Here is a 14,301-nt window from a genome sequence, read left to right on the forward strand (position 1 = left end):
ACTATGTCAAGTTGCAGGCTTTTTTTCATGCTGCTTTTTTTTTCACACATAATTCTGGGGATCTATAAGTTTTTGGTGCTTCCAAGGTAATGTGGTCCTGGGAAAGGTTTGGTCACTGTCCTCCTCATCTGTGCTGTGGTCTTTACCCAGGAAGAACCCTGGTCTCCTACAGCCATAAACTCTAGCTCTGCTTTGGAATTGTGACCAGGGCCCTTGCTCCCTTGTGACTGACCCCCAGCACTCCTCTCCATCTTAGAATTGCAACTCGCAACTGTGTAAGGGAAATAGAATTGCCAATCAACTCCAGCTTATCCCGGTGGCAACAAAGGGTCCCCTGTAATCTCTTTCTGACCAGTTGTCTAACATCTTTAGTGTCTCTGGACTGAGAGCTCTCAAAGCTGCTGCTATCACCATTACCACTGTTGCTGCTGAAGTGTATGTAGGCACCAGATAAGTTCCACTGTGGTATCACAAACTCCTCTTGCTGATCTCCTAAGTCTTAGGTTAGAAAAATGTCTCACCTGATCTTTTGTTGACTATGCTCCAAAATTCCATTTGAGGTGTTATTTTAAAGTTTCTTGGAAGGAAATGTTAAGAAAGTTCAGCTGGGTTGCCTCTAATCCTCTATATTTGGCCATGGTGTCTTGCAGCAGAACTATTGCCTACTTAAAGGAAACAGTGCACTAACTAGGAAAAAAGCCCAGTTATTTGAGGTGAGAGACAACTCTGAGGAATATTAGTTCTGTGAATCAAGGAGAGAACTAACTCTGGCCATTGAGCAATGGAAAGGAAAGGAACTACCCAATAGATATGTTGTATTTAGGAGGAATGGTATAAGCATATCATGAGAAGGAAAAGGACACATTGCAGGATAACAGTAGCCTAGGCTATGTATGTGCCCTACATGGGTACCTCTCTGCTAGTATACTTTATATATGTATCCATTCTTCTCATTAATACTATGAGTAGCTGTGGGAGAGTGTATCTCAGGTTTATGGGGGAAATGTCGGGTTACTATTGTTTTTAATTTGCCATCTCAGCAAATGCCTTTATTTTGAGCTAATTGTGTCAGCTGACTGATTATTAAAGATAAGTCACTTGTGGGGGCATGTGGGCTTTAGTTTTAGGATTGAATCACCTATGGAGTAATGAACCTAGTCATAGTCATTACCCTGGGGACTTAACCTGTGAGTGTGAACTGATGGGGTAGAAGGGGACGTCTAGTAGTGAACACTATATACAGATGAAGAAAGGAGGTTCAGTGACATACCCATAATTATGTGTCTTGAGATTCTAACTCAGATTTTCTTATTTCACACCTGTTAACTCTGTTTTTTCAGTATTCTTTTTGTTGACCCAAGTAGTCTAGTAACCTTGGTAATAGAATTCATTTTGACACTCTTGTTTTATTATAGAGCCTTACATGTTGTGGGCACTTAGTAATGTTTGTTGAATGTAATTAAATGGAATTCATTGTATGGATTTGGGAGGGAGGTCAAAATCTTGTGACTAGTCCCTTTTTATTATTAGTTTACTTATTGAGGTTGTGAATCAGTATGCTTATTCAGATAGCCATTGCTAGAATAAGGGCTATACAGAGGCATTAGCAGCAAAATTGAGGGATATCAAAAGTTGGGGTATAGATAGAGAGAAATAAAATAAGCAGAGAGAGAGAGAGAGAGAGATCTCTGAGTCCATTTGGAAGATTGGACCAGAAAAGGGCAAACATCTCAAGGAAGGTGTATAGAATGAAAACTGAGTCAAAATGTCACCAATATTGACCAGTTTATAGTTTAGACTCATATGCAGTTGTGGGGTCCTTGTGCTTTCCTACTCATTTAACAAGTATACTTTGTTGACTAGATAAGGAGAGACAAAAAATTTGGACATAGAATCACAGAGATAATTTACTAGACATCTAATTTTACAGATGAGGAAACTGAATCCAAAAAAGGTTCATTGATTTATTTAAGGTAAGAAATGAAATGTGAATCCAGTCCTCCTGATTTCAAATCTGGTGTCCTTTCCCTTATTCAGAGGGAAATTCAGGGGTATTGAGGGAAACAAGAGGTCAGCATCACAGTTCAAATTTTACTTTATATTTTGGTTATTTGTGCATATATCACATCTGAGAAAGGGAAATAGAGAGAGGAGGGTAGTAAGGGTGAGCGGAAGAGAGCTTGTTTATTAATGCTTACTATGTACCAAGTATGGGGCAGCTAGGTGGCACAGTGGATGGAGAGTGCTGGACCTGGACTCAAGACTTGAATTCAAATCTATCCTCAGACACTTATTAGTTGTGTGACCCCTGGGTAAGTCATTTAACCCTGTTTGCCTCAGTTTCCTTATCTGTAAAATGATCTGGAAAAGGAAATGGCAAACCACTCCAGCATCTTTGCCAAGAAAGTCTCCAAAAGGGTCATGAAGAGTTGGACACAACTGAAAACCATTAAACAACCAATATGCCAAGTATTATATTAAGGCCTGGAGATATAAATCACAAAGACACAAAGCAGCTCCTACCCTCAAGGAGCTTACATTCTAATGGGAGAAGACAACCCATAAGGACAGCTGGGAAGTTGGGGGGGTCATGGAGAGGAGACTTACTCATACACTGCAGAATGGCATGGTGTCAGGGGCTGGGAAAATGGTGCAGAGGCCTGTGGCCCACCAGGTAAGGCAAAGCTCATGTATCAAAGCAAAGGGACCCAGGGCAGAATTCAGGTAAGCTGTGGAGGAGGGACTGATAAGAGACATTGAGGCCAGGGCCCAGACAGGTAAGGCAAAAGCTCAACTATCAGAGCCAAGGGACCTAGGGTGGGAGCCAGGTTAGGTGCATAGATTAATAGTACATGACAGATTGTCATTATAATGACTCCCATCTATTTAACATTTGAGATTTTTCAAACCACCTTTATCACAACAACCCTGTAATTCTGGTAAGCTATTCCAGTGAGATGTAGTGTACTTAGGTTTGAATCTTAGCATTGATATCTCTGAGCTACATGATCATTAGAAGAAATGACTGTTGAAAGTATACAAATCTTATCTCTCTGAGTAGACAATAAGCAACTTGAGGAACAGGATTATGTGTTTTGTCCAGCTCTTTAGGATTTGTTTTATATCTGGTCAATGAAATCTACTGAGATTTATTTTGTAAATATGAGGTCAACTGCACTGAATTCCAGTCAAATGAGCCAAGTACAAGCAGTGAACTGGCCTTCATACTGCACCTACATAGATCTCATAGGCTCCGCTTGAATGACCATGGAATTCAGAAACCCTGTCACATGTATATAGTGTTCACACAGTCTAGATCCTAATAATGTCTGTATATCTAGGAAATGAGGTAAGTGGCCGGTACACTGTCATTATTGATGATGACAGGAGAGTCTGAAATTCCCATACTCTAATAGCCCTGAGTTTTAGCCCTTGCCCCTGTCCTGCCTTCATCTGAATCAGGGATGAGTGGACATTTACTCTTACTTCACACACCTAGAACATCTAGGGAGTAAAATGATGGACTATGAAATGGACGGTTCACTTTAAACCGCTGCTTTCAGACAACTTTAAAGAGAGCAAATCAGAAAACAGGACAAAATTAATTCAAGGAGTTCTCTCCCTACCTCCCAGTCCTTTAAGACCAGCTCCAGTTCCACCCCTTCCATAATATCCTCTGGGATTTTTCCAGGCCACTGTCATTACTGCTTCCTCTCAACTCCTGTAGCACATTTTGTAATTATCATGTACCGTATGTGCATGGCTTATATCCATGACTGGAGTATGAGACCCTCTGAGGGCAGGAGCCAGCTTTATACTCCATCACCTAGCACAGAACCCTGAACGTAGAGAGTACGTACATGAGAAGTGACATTATATAGTTAGGAATTTGGAATCAGAAGAGCCCTGGTTGGATTTCTGCTATTTTCTAGCTATGTTGTTCTTAAACAAACCTTAATTTCCTCATCTGTAAAATGGTAAAAATAATCTCTTGTACCTACCTCATAGGATTGCTGTGAAAATCAAATGAAATAATGGATGCAGAATGCTCTGTAATGTTTATGCATTAATAGAAAAGTCAACTAATATTATACACTTGTTAATGATGATGAGGAAAGCATCATGGTAATTTTCAAACAATGTCTGCTTAATCACCTCTTTCTTGGTATTTTGAAGCTAAAGAAACAAACCAATGAAGACTACTGCTAATTAGTCCCAGATGTCATTTAAATGAATGCAGCCTAAAAATTAATTAATAAGCATATAATTTAGGTCTGGAAAGTACCTTTGAAATCATCTAGTCCAAATCCCTCACTTTACAGACAGGGAAACTAAGGTTCCGTTGTGAGTTAAAAGTAGTGAAGTTTTCATGGGTAGTAAAGTGGCAGAGTTGGTATTTGGACCCAAACTCTCTCTCACCTGATCCAATGCTCATTTTACTACATTGGGGGCAGGTAAGTGGATAGTATTGTTAGTTAAAACCTCTGGCTGCAGAATCATAGGATTCATAAAGTCAGAGCTGGGACCTTAGGAGTCATCTAGTATAGCCAATTAATTTTACAGCTGAAGAAACTGAGGCCCAGAGACTGAGGGTAGTTAACCTCAGAACTGGGATTTGAGCCCAAGTCCCTCTGACTCCAGGGGCAGCGTTCTTTACACTGTAACACTTTGCCTTTTTCAAATTTGTGTGTTTAATTTTGTCTAATCAGAGACATATGAAAGGTTATATAGCCTACTTAGCTAGCAGAATAAGGTACAACTTTCCTGCAGAAAATCTTCAGAACAGCTCCATCCGTTAAAGTCAGGAAAAGATGATAAATGATGATGTAACTTCTCATCAGCCTGTGCTGACTTTAAAAGTGCTATTTTTTATGATTTTTATTATGTATTAAGACTAGAAAGACTCTTACATAATTCAGACTGATGAAATTCTAACCTGTCACAGAAAATCAAATGACCCGATATCCTTGACACATAAAATCTGAGGATTAATATGAAAGATTAGTTGCCAATTCATCCACTTTGAAAGAGAATGTTAAGTTTTTTTTCAAGATACTATTTTAGTTAAGAAATATTACTTCAAAAAAAGTAAAGCTTCACAGAAACAATTCTCAAAACATGTTTAGGATGCATCTGATATTTTGTATTAAAATTTAAACCGCACTTTAATACTGATCCAATACTTCAACTGTATGAGATAGTAGTGGCAAACATACCAACCCAAAGGATGGGAGTTCAAGTCATTAAATTTCCCTTGTGCCTCGCTCGGTTTTCTCATTTAGAAAATGAGAGCTGGATTAGATGACCTCTGAGCTCCCTTCTCCCTCTTATCTAAATTGATCCTTTTAAGATATGCATGTACAAAGTAAATTAATTAGTTTATGCTCTGGACATGGCAGTGAGCTCAATATCAATTCTTAATATGTTCCAAGTACTTTAAGGCAAACCTGTTTTGGCTGACGTGTTTAGAGCTCTGTCTCTTTACTGTGTCTGATAGTACGTGTCATGCTGGAACTTTGGAACTCTATAACTAGGATAAAACAGAACTACACAAAGAATGATGTGCTCCAGTCAACACTGGAGAGCTAAGTGATTTTCCTTCAGGTTTTCATTAGCATCCGACCCTCTGGGCAGAACATGATATGGAGACCAACAATCTGGCCAAAGGCCTGAGCTTTCATTGCACAGAGAGCTCAAGCAAATTTTCATAATACTAATAATTATAGTAAATAATAAGTTATACAATCTGTCTCTGACTCTGTCTCTCTCTGTCTCTATATCTTTCTCTGGCTATCTCTATCACTGTCTCTGTCTGTCTCTGTGTCTCTATCTCTCTTGTGGCCTCAAATGACAATCATCCAAAAAATCAGCCCAACAGCTCTTCACTGTCAAACCAGTAATCCCAGTCCAGCTGATGGGTCCAACAGTGATTTGGAGATACCATGAGATAATGGGCGGGGAAGAACTTTTAATTTTGTAAACCGATGGCTATCTGAATGTAAAGGATAAGTGCTATCATCATCAATATTAATGGCAAAGTGAGGGGAGTAAAATTCATATTTGGTCCATTTTAAAGGAAAATAGAACATGAAGCAAGCTCAGGGAAGGTAATATTTTTATGAATAAACTTAGCTTTTGGTTGGATGAAGCTAGTTGTCAGTTTTATTGCTAAAAAGATTCAGATTGTTTTGTAAAAAATATTTTATTTTTCCAATTATGTGAAAAAATTTAACATTTGTTTTTTTAAAATTTTCTTTTAATTTTAAAAATTTAATTTTTAAAAATTTAATTTTAAATTTAATTTTAATTTTAAAATTTTTAAAATTCTCCCTCTACCATGGTTGAAAAGGCAAGTAGTTTGATATAAGTTATACATGTGCAGTCCTGTAAAGTGTATTTCCATATTAGTCATGTTGTGAAAGAAAACATAGACCAAAAAAATCATAGACTTAAAAATGAAAGAGACCATGTCATTCCTCTGCTCAATCAACTCAAGGGGATCCTTTTTTACATCTAGGAAAAAATAAAAACTTTCAGGCATTTAAAGTCCTTCACAATCTGGCTCCAGCCTACTTTTTGTTAGGGTCCTATTCCATCATTCCTACATATGACATTCTACTGTCATCTTGGTGCCTTTGTACAAGATATCCCCCATGCCTGGAATGCTCTCCCTTCTCATCTCTGCCTTCTGGCTTTCCTGGCTTCCTTCATGTCCCAATTAAAATCCCACCTTCTATAGGAAACCTTTCTTAACCCCTCTTAATTCTAGTGCCTTCCCCTCTTAATTAATTCCTATTTATCCTGTATATAGCTTTTTTTCCATATATATTCATTTGCTCTTGTTTCCCCCATTAGAGTATGAGCTCCTTGAGGGCAGGGACTATCTTTTGCCTCTTTGCATCTTTAGCACTTTAGCACAATGCCTGGCACATAGTAGGTACTTAATAAATACTTATTGACTGACTGACTAACTGACTTTGATAGCTGTCTTCAAGTACATAAAGAGATGTCCCATGGCAGTAATTCCGTTTGCTCTGCTTGGCCCAAAGAGGACAGAAATAGAAATAAGAGGTTGAAATGGTAGAATTAAGCTTGACAGAAGGAAACATTACCTAACCAATAGAGTGTTCAAAAGCGGAACTGGTTACTTTGGGAGGCAGTGGGTTCTGTATCATTTGAGTCCTTCAGCTGAAGGCTAGACAACCTCTTGTCAGCAATGTTGTGCAGAGGACTTTTGTTCCCCAGGTATGGATTGGAATGGTTGCTCTCTGAAGTTTCTTCCAACATAGATTTTGTGTGAATGTTGTAAGCAGGCAAGGCAGACCCTATCGCAGAAGTGGGCTGGGAAAGAATATGAATTAAGTGTGTAAAGTAGAAGGTGATGTAGGAAGAACATTTGGATTTGGAGTCAAAATAACTGGGTTTCAGTCCTAACCTGTGTGACCTGGAGTAAGATACTTTGCCTTTCTGGGTCTCACTTGTCTTATTTTTAAAATGAGAATGTTAGCTAGATGATTTTTGATGTCTTTCTTCTTTAAATCTATGATCCTGTCATTTGGATTTGAATCATAGTTGCTTGTCTTCTTACCACCTATGTGCCCTTAGAGAAATGCTCTTATTGCAAGAAAACTCAATAGGTATCATATCCACATAGGAGCCCTGAATGAAACAAGGTTGGCAAATGAAGGCCAGCTTACTGAAGCTGGAACTGGATACACCTTTTTCTGGAGTGGGCGCAGTGAAGGGGAGTGCTGTGAAGCTGGCGTGTGTTTTGCAATGAAAATTAATCTAATCAGCAAGCTGGTATGCCTGCCAAAAGGAGTGAATGACAGGTTCATGACAATGTGATTGCCAGTCGCAGGAAAACACCATGCTACCATAATCAGTGCCTATGCTCCCACCATGACAAACCCTGATGAAGTCAAAGAAAAATTTTATGAAGACCTAGAGACCTTTATTGTCAGTGTGCCAAAAGAGGACAAGCTTATAATTCTGGGTGACTTTAATGCTAGAGTAGGCTTCGACTACCAGACTTGGCTGGGAGTCCTAGGGAGGAATGGAGTTGGAAACAGAACAGCAATGGTCATTTACTGCTGAAGACTTGTACATCACATGACCTTCTCATCACCAACATTGTCTTCTGTTTACCTAAATGCAATAAAACTTCATGGTTGCACCCTCGCAGCAAGCGTTGGCGTGTAATAGACTATGTGATTGTAAGGAGAAGAGACAGACAAGATGTGTGAGTGACAAAAGCAATGTGTAGTGCAGAGTGCTGGACTGGTCATAGACTTATCCTTTCCAAGCTAAATATTCACATTCATCAAAAGTACCACCCCCAAGGCAAAATGACTACCAGAAGAATTAATGTCAACAAAATAGGGCTCTTCTCTGAGCCTGAACAGTTTGTTGCTGATTTGGAGGGAAAGTTGAGCCAACACACAGCTGGCAACAGTGGAGCAGAAAAGGAGTGGGCAGCTTTCAGAGACTTGGTGTACAGCACTGCATTTGCTCATCTGGGTCAGAACACTTGCAAACACCAAGACTACTGTGATGAAAATGATGGGGAAATTCAGAAGCTGCTAAATGAAAAATGAGAACTCCGCAGGATTTACCAGCAGGATAGTTCATCCACCTCTAAGAAGGCAGCATTTAATTCTATCAAAAGCAAAGTATAAGTAAAGCTTAGAGAGATGCAAGATTCCCAGCTCAGTAAGAAGGCAAATAAAATTCAGTTTTATACTGACAGTAACAATTCAAAGCACTTTTATGATTTCCTGACAGCTCTTTATGAACCAAAAATTTATGGTGCATCACAACTACTCAGTGCTGATGGAGCCACATTGACTAGTGATAAGGCCATGATCCTAGAGAGATAGACTGAACATTTCCATAGTGTTCTCAACAGACCATCATCAATCAGTGCTGAGGCCATTCACTGTTTACCTCAGGCTGAAGTCAATCCCTCCTTAGCTGAACTTCTAACTGAAGAAGAGGTTTTGAGGGCCATTAGGCTCCTTTCATGTGGCAAAGCATCTGGTGCTGATTCTATTTCAGCTGAGATTTATAAGGTAGGGGCATCATTGCTCACAAAAGCTGACTGAAATTTTCCAGCTTATATAGCAAGAGGAGGTTATCCCCCAGGAGTTCAAGGATGCCTCCCTTGTCCATCTCTATAAGGGTAAAGGGAATAGATTGTCCTGTGACAATTACAAGGGGAATCTCTCTCTTAGTCATTGCTGGTAAAATTCTTACTAGAGTCCTCCTTAATAGGCTGATCCTTCACCTGGAAGATGTTCATCTAAGAGCCAGTGTGCCTTCAGAAAGGGCCAAGGAGCAGTTGATATGGTGTTTGCTGCCTGACAACTCCAGGAGAAATGCCAGGAGCAGAACAGAGGTCTGTACACAACGTTTGTGGATCTGACTAAGGACTTTGACACTGTTACTCGTGAGGGCTTATGGAAAATTATGTCAAAATTTGGTTGCCCAGAGAAGATCATTAATATTGCACATCAATTTCATGATGACATTTTTTTCTGGGTTCTGGATAATGGACAAAGCTGTCATGCCTTCCCAGTCACCAATGGAGTGAAACAGGGCTGTGTGCTTGCTCCCATGCATTTTAGCATGATGTTTTCAGCTATGTTGACAAATGCTTTCAATGAGGATGAACATGGCATCAAGGTCAACTACCATACTGATGGCAAGTTCTTCAATTTGAAAAGGCTACAAACCAAGACCAAAGTGGAGGGAGTGTTGGTGCATGATTTTCTGTTTGCATATGGTTGTGCACTCAGTGCAGCCTCTGAAGCTGAGGTGGAACAAAGTATGGATCAATTCTCTGCTGCCTGTGCTAATTTTGGCCTAATAATTAACACCAAAAAAACATGGGTGCTCCATCAGCCACCACCACACCATCCATATATAGAATCATCGGTTGCAACAAATGGAGAAGTTTTGAAAGCTGTGGATAAGTTCACTTAGTTTGGTAGTGTACTTTCCGGGGATGTACATATTGACAATGAGATTGATGCACACATTGCCAGAGCTAGCTCAGTGTTTAGGAGGCTTTGAAGAAAAGTTTGGGAGGGAAGAGGAAGAGAAAACTGACTACCAAACTGAAGGTCTACAGAGCCGTTGTGCTGACCTCATTGTTGTGTGCCTGTGAAACATGGACAGTATACCAGTGCCATGCCAGAAAACTGAATTGCTTCCATTTGAACTGTCTTGGGAAGATTCTGAGGATCACCTGGCAGGATAAGGTATTAGACACTGAAGTCCTTGCTCCAGCTGAACTGCCAAGTATTCAAACTATGGTTCAGAGAGTGAAACTCTGATGAGCTGGCCACATAGTTCCAATGCAAAATGTATGCTTGCCAAAAAGACTATTTTATGGAGAACTCACATGGGGCAGGCGATCATATGGTGGCCAGAAGAAGCGATACAAGGACACTCTCAAGGTCTCTCTCAAGAACTTTGGATTTGACTGTGCAACATGGGAGACACTGACACAGGACTGCTCAGCATGGCATGTTCACATAAGAAAAGGTGCTGTGCTCTATGAGCAAAGCAGAATTGAAACAGCACAAAGGAAACATAGGATGCACAAATTTGGAATATGCACCCCAAATATTCACACGGACTATTTGTGCCCAACCAGTGGTAGAGCTCATATTGGTCTTATCAGCCACACTTGGACACACTGAAATTTCACTTTATCATGATGATGTCATTTTGGTCCTCTTCAAAGACGAAGGACAACAACTATAAAATGAGGGAAGAAGGGCAGGTGATTCCAGTTGTCATATAGATCTAAATACTATGCTCCTGTGATTGTAGAATAATGATGTTTATTTGGGGCTCTTCTCCTATCTCCCTTTCCAGATCCATTTCCTATCCTTCTTCTCTCTCTCCCACATTCCTAGGCTTCCAGTACCTTCAGGACTAAGGCAGGTCTTAGCTTAAGGTAGAGTAGAAGGCTAGAGAAGGCTAACTTTAGACTATTTCACCTATTTACTACAGTCACCTAAATTTTTTGACCATGGTATACATCTTTGTATTCCACAGCAAGAAATCACATTCAAAGTGAAAATACCACTGGGAGAGAATTGTATGATCACGTAGTTAGCTGTTCCATGGAAGCATTACATTGTTTTACAACTTGGTAACATCTGTGAGCTCATGTTTCTTAGGTACACCTGTGTATCCGCTGCCTTTGGGTCTTATTGAAGACTTTTGTCTTTATTAACAAGGGGTGGGAGTGCCTACTTTATGTGGGATTTATCTCATTGTGGGAAAGGGTTCCAGTAATGAATTCTCTGTCCCTAGAAGAGTTCAAAACTAATGAAGATGCTGTTGCTGGTATTCCTGCACTGAGAAGGAGATAGAACTAGAAGTGGAAGTCAGAATGACCTGGGTTTTCTTCTAGGACACGAAAATTCAGAGGGTGAAAAAATTTAAGCCATACACTTCTTCAGTAGTATAGAGCCACTATACTGAATAATCCTCCCTCCTGCTAAACTGAATTTGTTTTAATTTGCTTCCTATATTATTTTCAAATTGTGAATTACAGTTGTTGATGCTTTCTCCAAGTCCCAAATCTCCATTTACAGCTCTGAGTAGATGATTTTTGAGGTTCCTTCTTAACCTTGAGATTCTAAGATACTATGATTATATGATTGTGAAGCAACATGGTATGGGAGGAAAAGTGCTGACTTCATAGCCAGAGGACCTTGGTTAAAACATTGTCTTTTATGCTGCATGACCTTAGTTAAGTCACTTAACCTCTCCGGTCCTCAATTTCTTTATATGTAAAATGAAGGGGTTAGATAAGGTAGTCTCTGAGGACCTTTCAGCTACAATCCTGTGAGCATATGACTGTATAAGATTTCATTCACACTAATAAATGATAAATATTGGAACAGGAGGGTCCTGTTGTAAGGGCTGAGTGCAAGGAGGGAACAAAAAGAGGGGGGAAAGATTCAAAAGGGAGGATATAAAGGATCAACAGAAATGTTAGGGGCTTATACTCACTATAGCACTATTTGAGCCTTGTCCTTTTCTTCCTGATCTCTTTATTTTCATCAAAATATATTCCAGATCCCATTCTCTCAGGGCACACAGTTGAAGTATCAATGGGTCAATGTGTTACACATCCTAGATAACACAAGTGCTTTTTAAATAGGGGTATTCCTGGCCTTAATATTTTTATCAATTGTTTTTTTTTAATTCTGAAATAAATAAACACCAAATAAAACAAGCACTTTCATATATATAGCAGGAAAAGTTCAACTCTCTATTAAAGCTTTGTTTTAAGTATATAATAAATTCACCATGTAACTTTGTATTCTGGTTCTCTTTGCAGTTAAAAAAACACTGATGACTTTTTTTTTTCTGATAACCCTATCCCTAACACTCCCACCCCCACTCAACCTGACTCCATCCCAAATTGGGGAGCAGGGAAGGGACTGGAGAAAGAGAGCATTTTTAAGAAGTATGCAGTCGAGCAAAACAAATTTCCACACTTTCTGTGCAGGAAAATGTATCTTATTCTCCAGCTTGAGTTTATGGCTTCTCTGTCAGGAGAATTTCAGGCATCATGTGCAAAGGAAGACTTGCATGTTTGAATGCAGCTTGGTGTAGTGGAAAAGAGCCAGCCTCAGCGTCAGGAAGACCTGGGGTGAAGCTCTGCCTTGGCTTCTTATTGGCTGAGTGAACCTGGGCAATACTTAACCTCCCAGAGCCCCTGGGCAAATACTCTAAGATTATAAACTGTAGAATAGTTGTATATATGTTTGCTTTTAATAGCTTGCATTCGGATAAGCACTTTACAAATATTAACTCATTTTATCCTCACAGCAACCTTGTGAGGTAGATGCTATTATTCATTGTCACTCCTGTTTTACAGATGAGGAAACTGAGGCAGACAGAGGTTAAGTGATTTACCCAGGGTCACACAGTTAGTAAGTATAGGAGGATGGATTTGAACTGGGAACTCCCTTACTCCAGGCTTAGTACTCTTCTCACTGTGCCAACTAATTTCCTCCTGTTTCCTCATAAGGGAATTCTATATACCAATGAAATCACTAGTCTGCCTCCCCCCACCTCCCATGATTATATAGAGAAAAGCATTAAGGTCATAGATTAATGAGTAACACAAACAATATTATTATTATGTATAAATACATTGGGAGAAACTGGATCGCAAGATTTAGCGGGTTCTATAGACCGCAGTGCTGGACTGTCGATGCCCATCTCTGGAGAACCAGCTTCATCGACAGAGACAACCACCAGGTAACGAGTTTTGGACTCGGAAACCTTAGTTAAGTAGTCTGAGGCACAGAGGGATTCTGAATTGTATCAGAGTAGGCAGCACCCAGATAGTTCATTCTTGTGTGATATCTGTGTGTTATGTGATGCTTTCTGCCCATCCATTCTATGTCAAGCTGGGGAAACCTGATGGTTATAGGGGGCATTCAGCCTGAATCTGAGTGTATCTGGAAAAGATTCCCTGGTCCCCCCGGTGCAGCAGCCGTCACTCTTTGCTAGTGAAAACCAGGCAAGCTGAAACCCCGCGGCAACCTCCTTCTTTCTCTTCCCCCCACCCCCCACTTGCATGGGAAGGGGAGGCCGGGACTGTGACTCCTAACACATCTGTCTTGCTTTAAGCCTGTACATCTGGAATCCAGCATTGGGAAGGGGCTGCTCTCCAGGGCCGGCGGAACAGCTCAGGTCGGCTGCAGTGGGAATCCCAGTGTCAGTACCAACTTCGCCATCTTCAGGACGGAGCCAGAATTACGGCGCTACTACCTCCAAGGCTGGAGGGTCATTGGATATCTACGAGGTAAGGATGCCTGCTTTCTCAGGGCTATCACAAACTGGTGCCTGCTGGGCTCTGCCCCTCAAGTCACCTCATGCCCTAAAAATTCATATTAAAAGCTCCCTACTGTATTTGATACAAAGCCAGACTTTCAGTGACACAGCCCCTGACTATGGGCTCAACACTTGGAATTCAGGTCAGACTTTCCTGAGGCCCCCGGGGCTTCAGAGTTTAGAAGACTGGAAGAGAGCCTCTATTAGAGGCCCTGTTATTTTGGTATCAGGAATCCCTTTGGCAGAAATGTCAAAACCCATGAACTTTCCTTAAAGTTTTTAAATGCATAAAACAAAATACTTGGGATTGCGAAGGCAATAAATTATATTTAAATCGTTATCAAGATATGTATATATTTTAAATTTCAGGACTTAAGAAGCCCTGTTCTGCTATTTGGCCCTCATGTTCTCATATGAGGAGAGGCAAAC

General features: G+C 40.2%; 1 protein-coding gene across 1 annotated transcript in view; it reads left to right on the top strand.

Annotated features, from left to right (window-relative positions):
• Nucleotides 1–14,301, top strand: part of APCDD1L (APC down-regulated 1 like) — a 52,991-nt gene that overhangs the window by 26,783 nt on the left and 11,907 nt on the right. Inside the window, exon 2 of the mRNA XM_072633440.1 lies at nucleotides 13,669–13,843. Coding sequence (XP_072489541.1) covers nucleotides 13,669–13,843 — 175 coding nt within the window. The remainder of the gene's footprint in view (nucleotides 1–13,668; nucleotides 13,844–14,301) is intronic.

The sequence above is a fragment of the Notamacropus eugenii genome, chromosome 1, assembly GCF_028372415.1.
Source record: "Notamacropus eugenii isolate mMacEug1 chromosome 1, mMacEug1.pri_v2, whole genome shotgun sequence".
NCBI classification, from domain to species: domain Eukaryota; kingdom Metazoa; phylum Chordata; class Mammalia; order Diprotodontia; family Macropodidae; genus Notamacropus; species Notamacropus eugenii.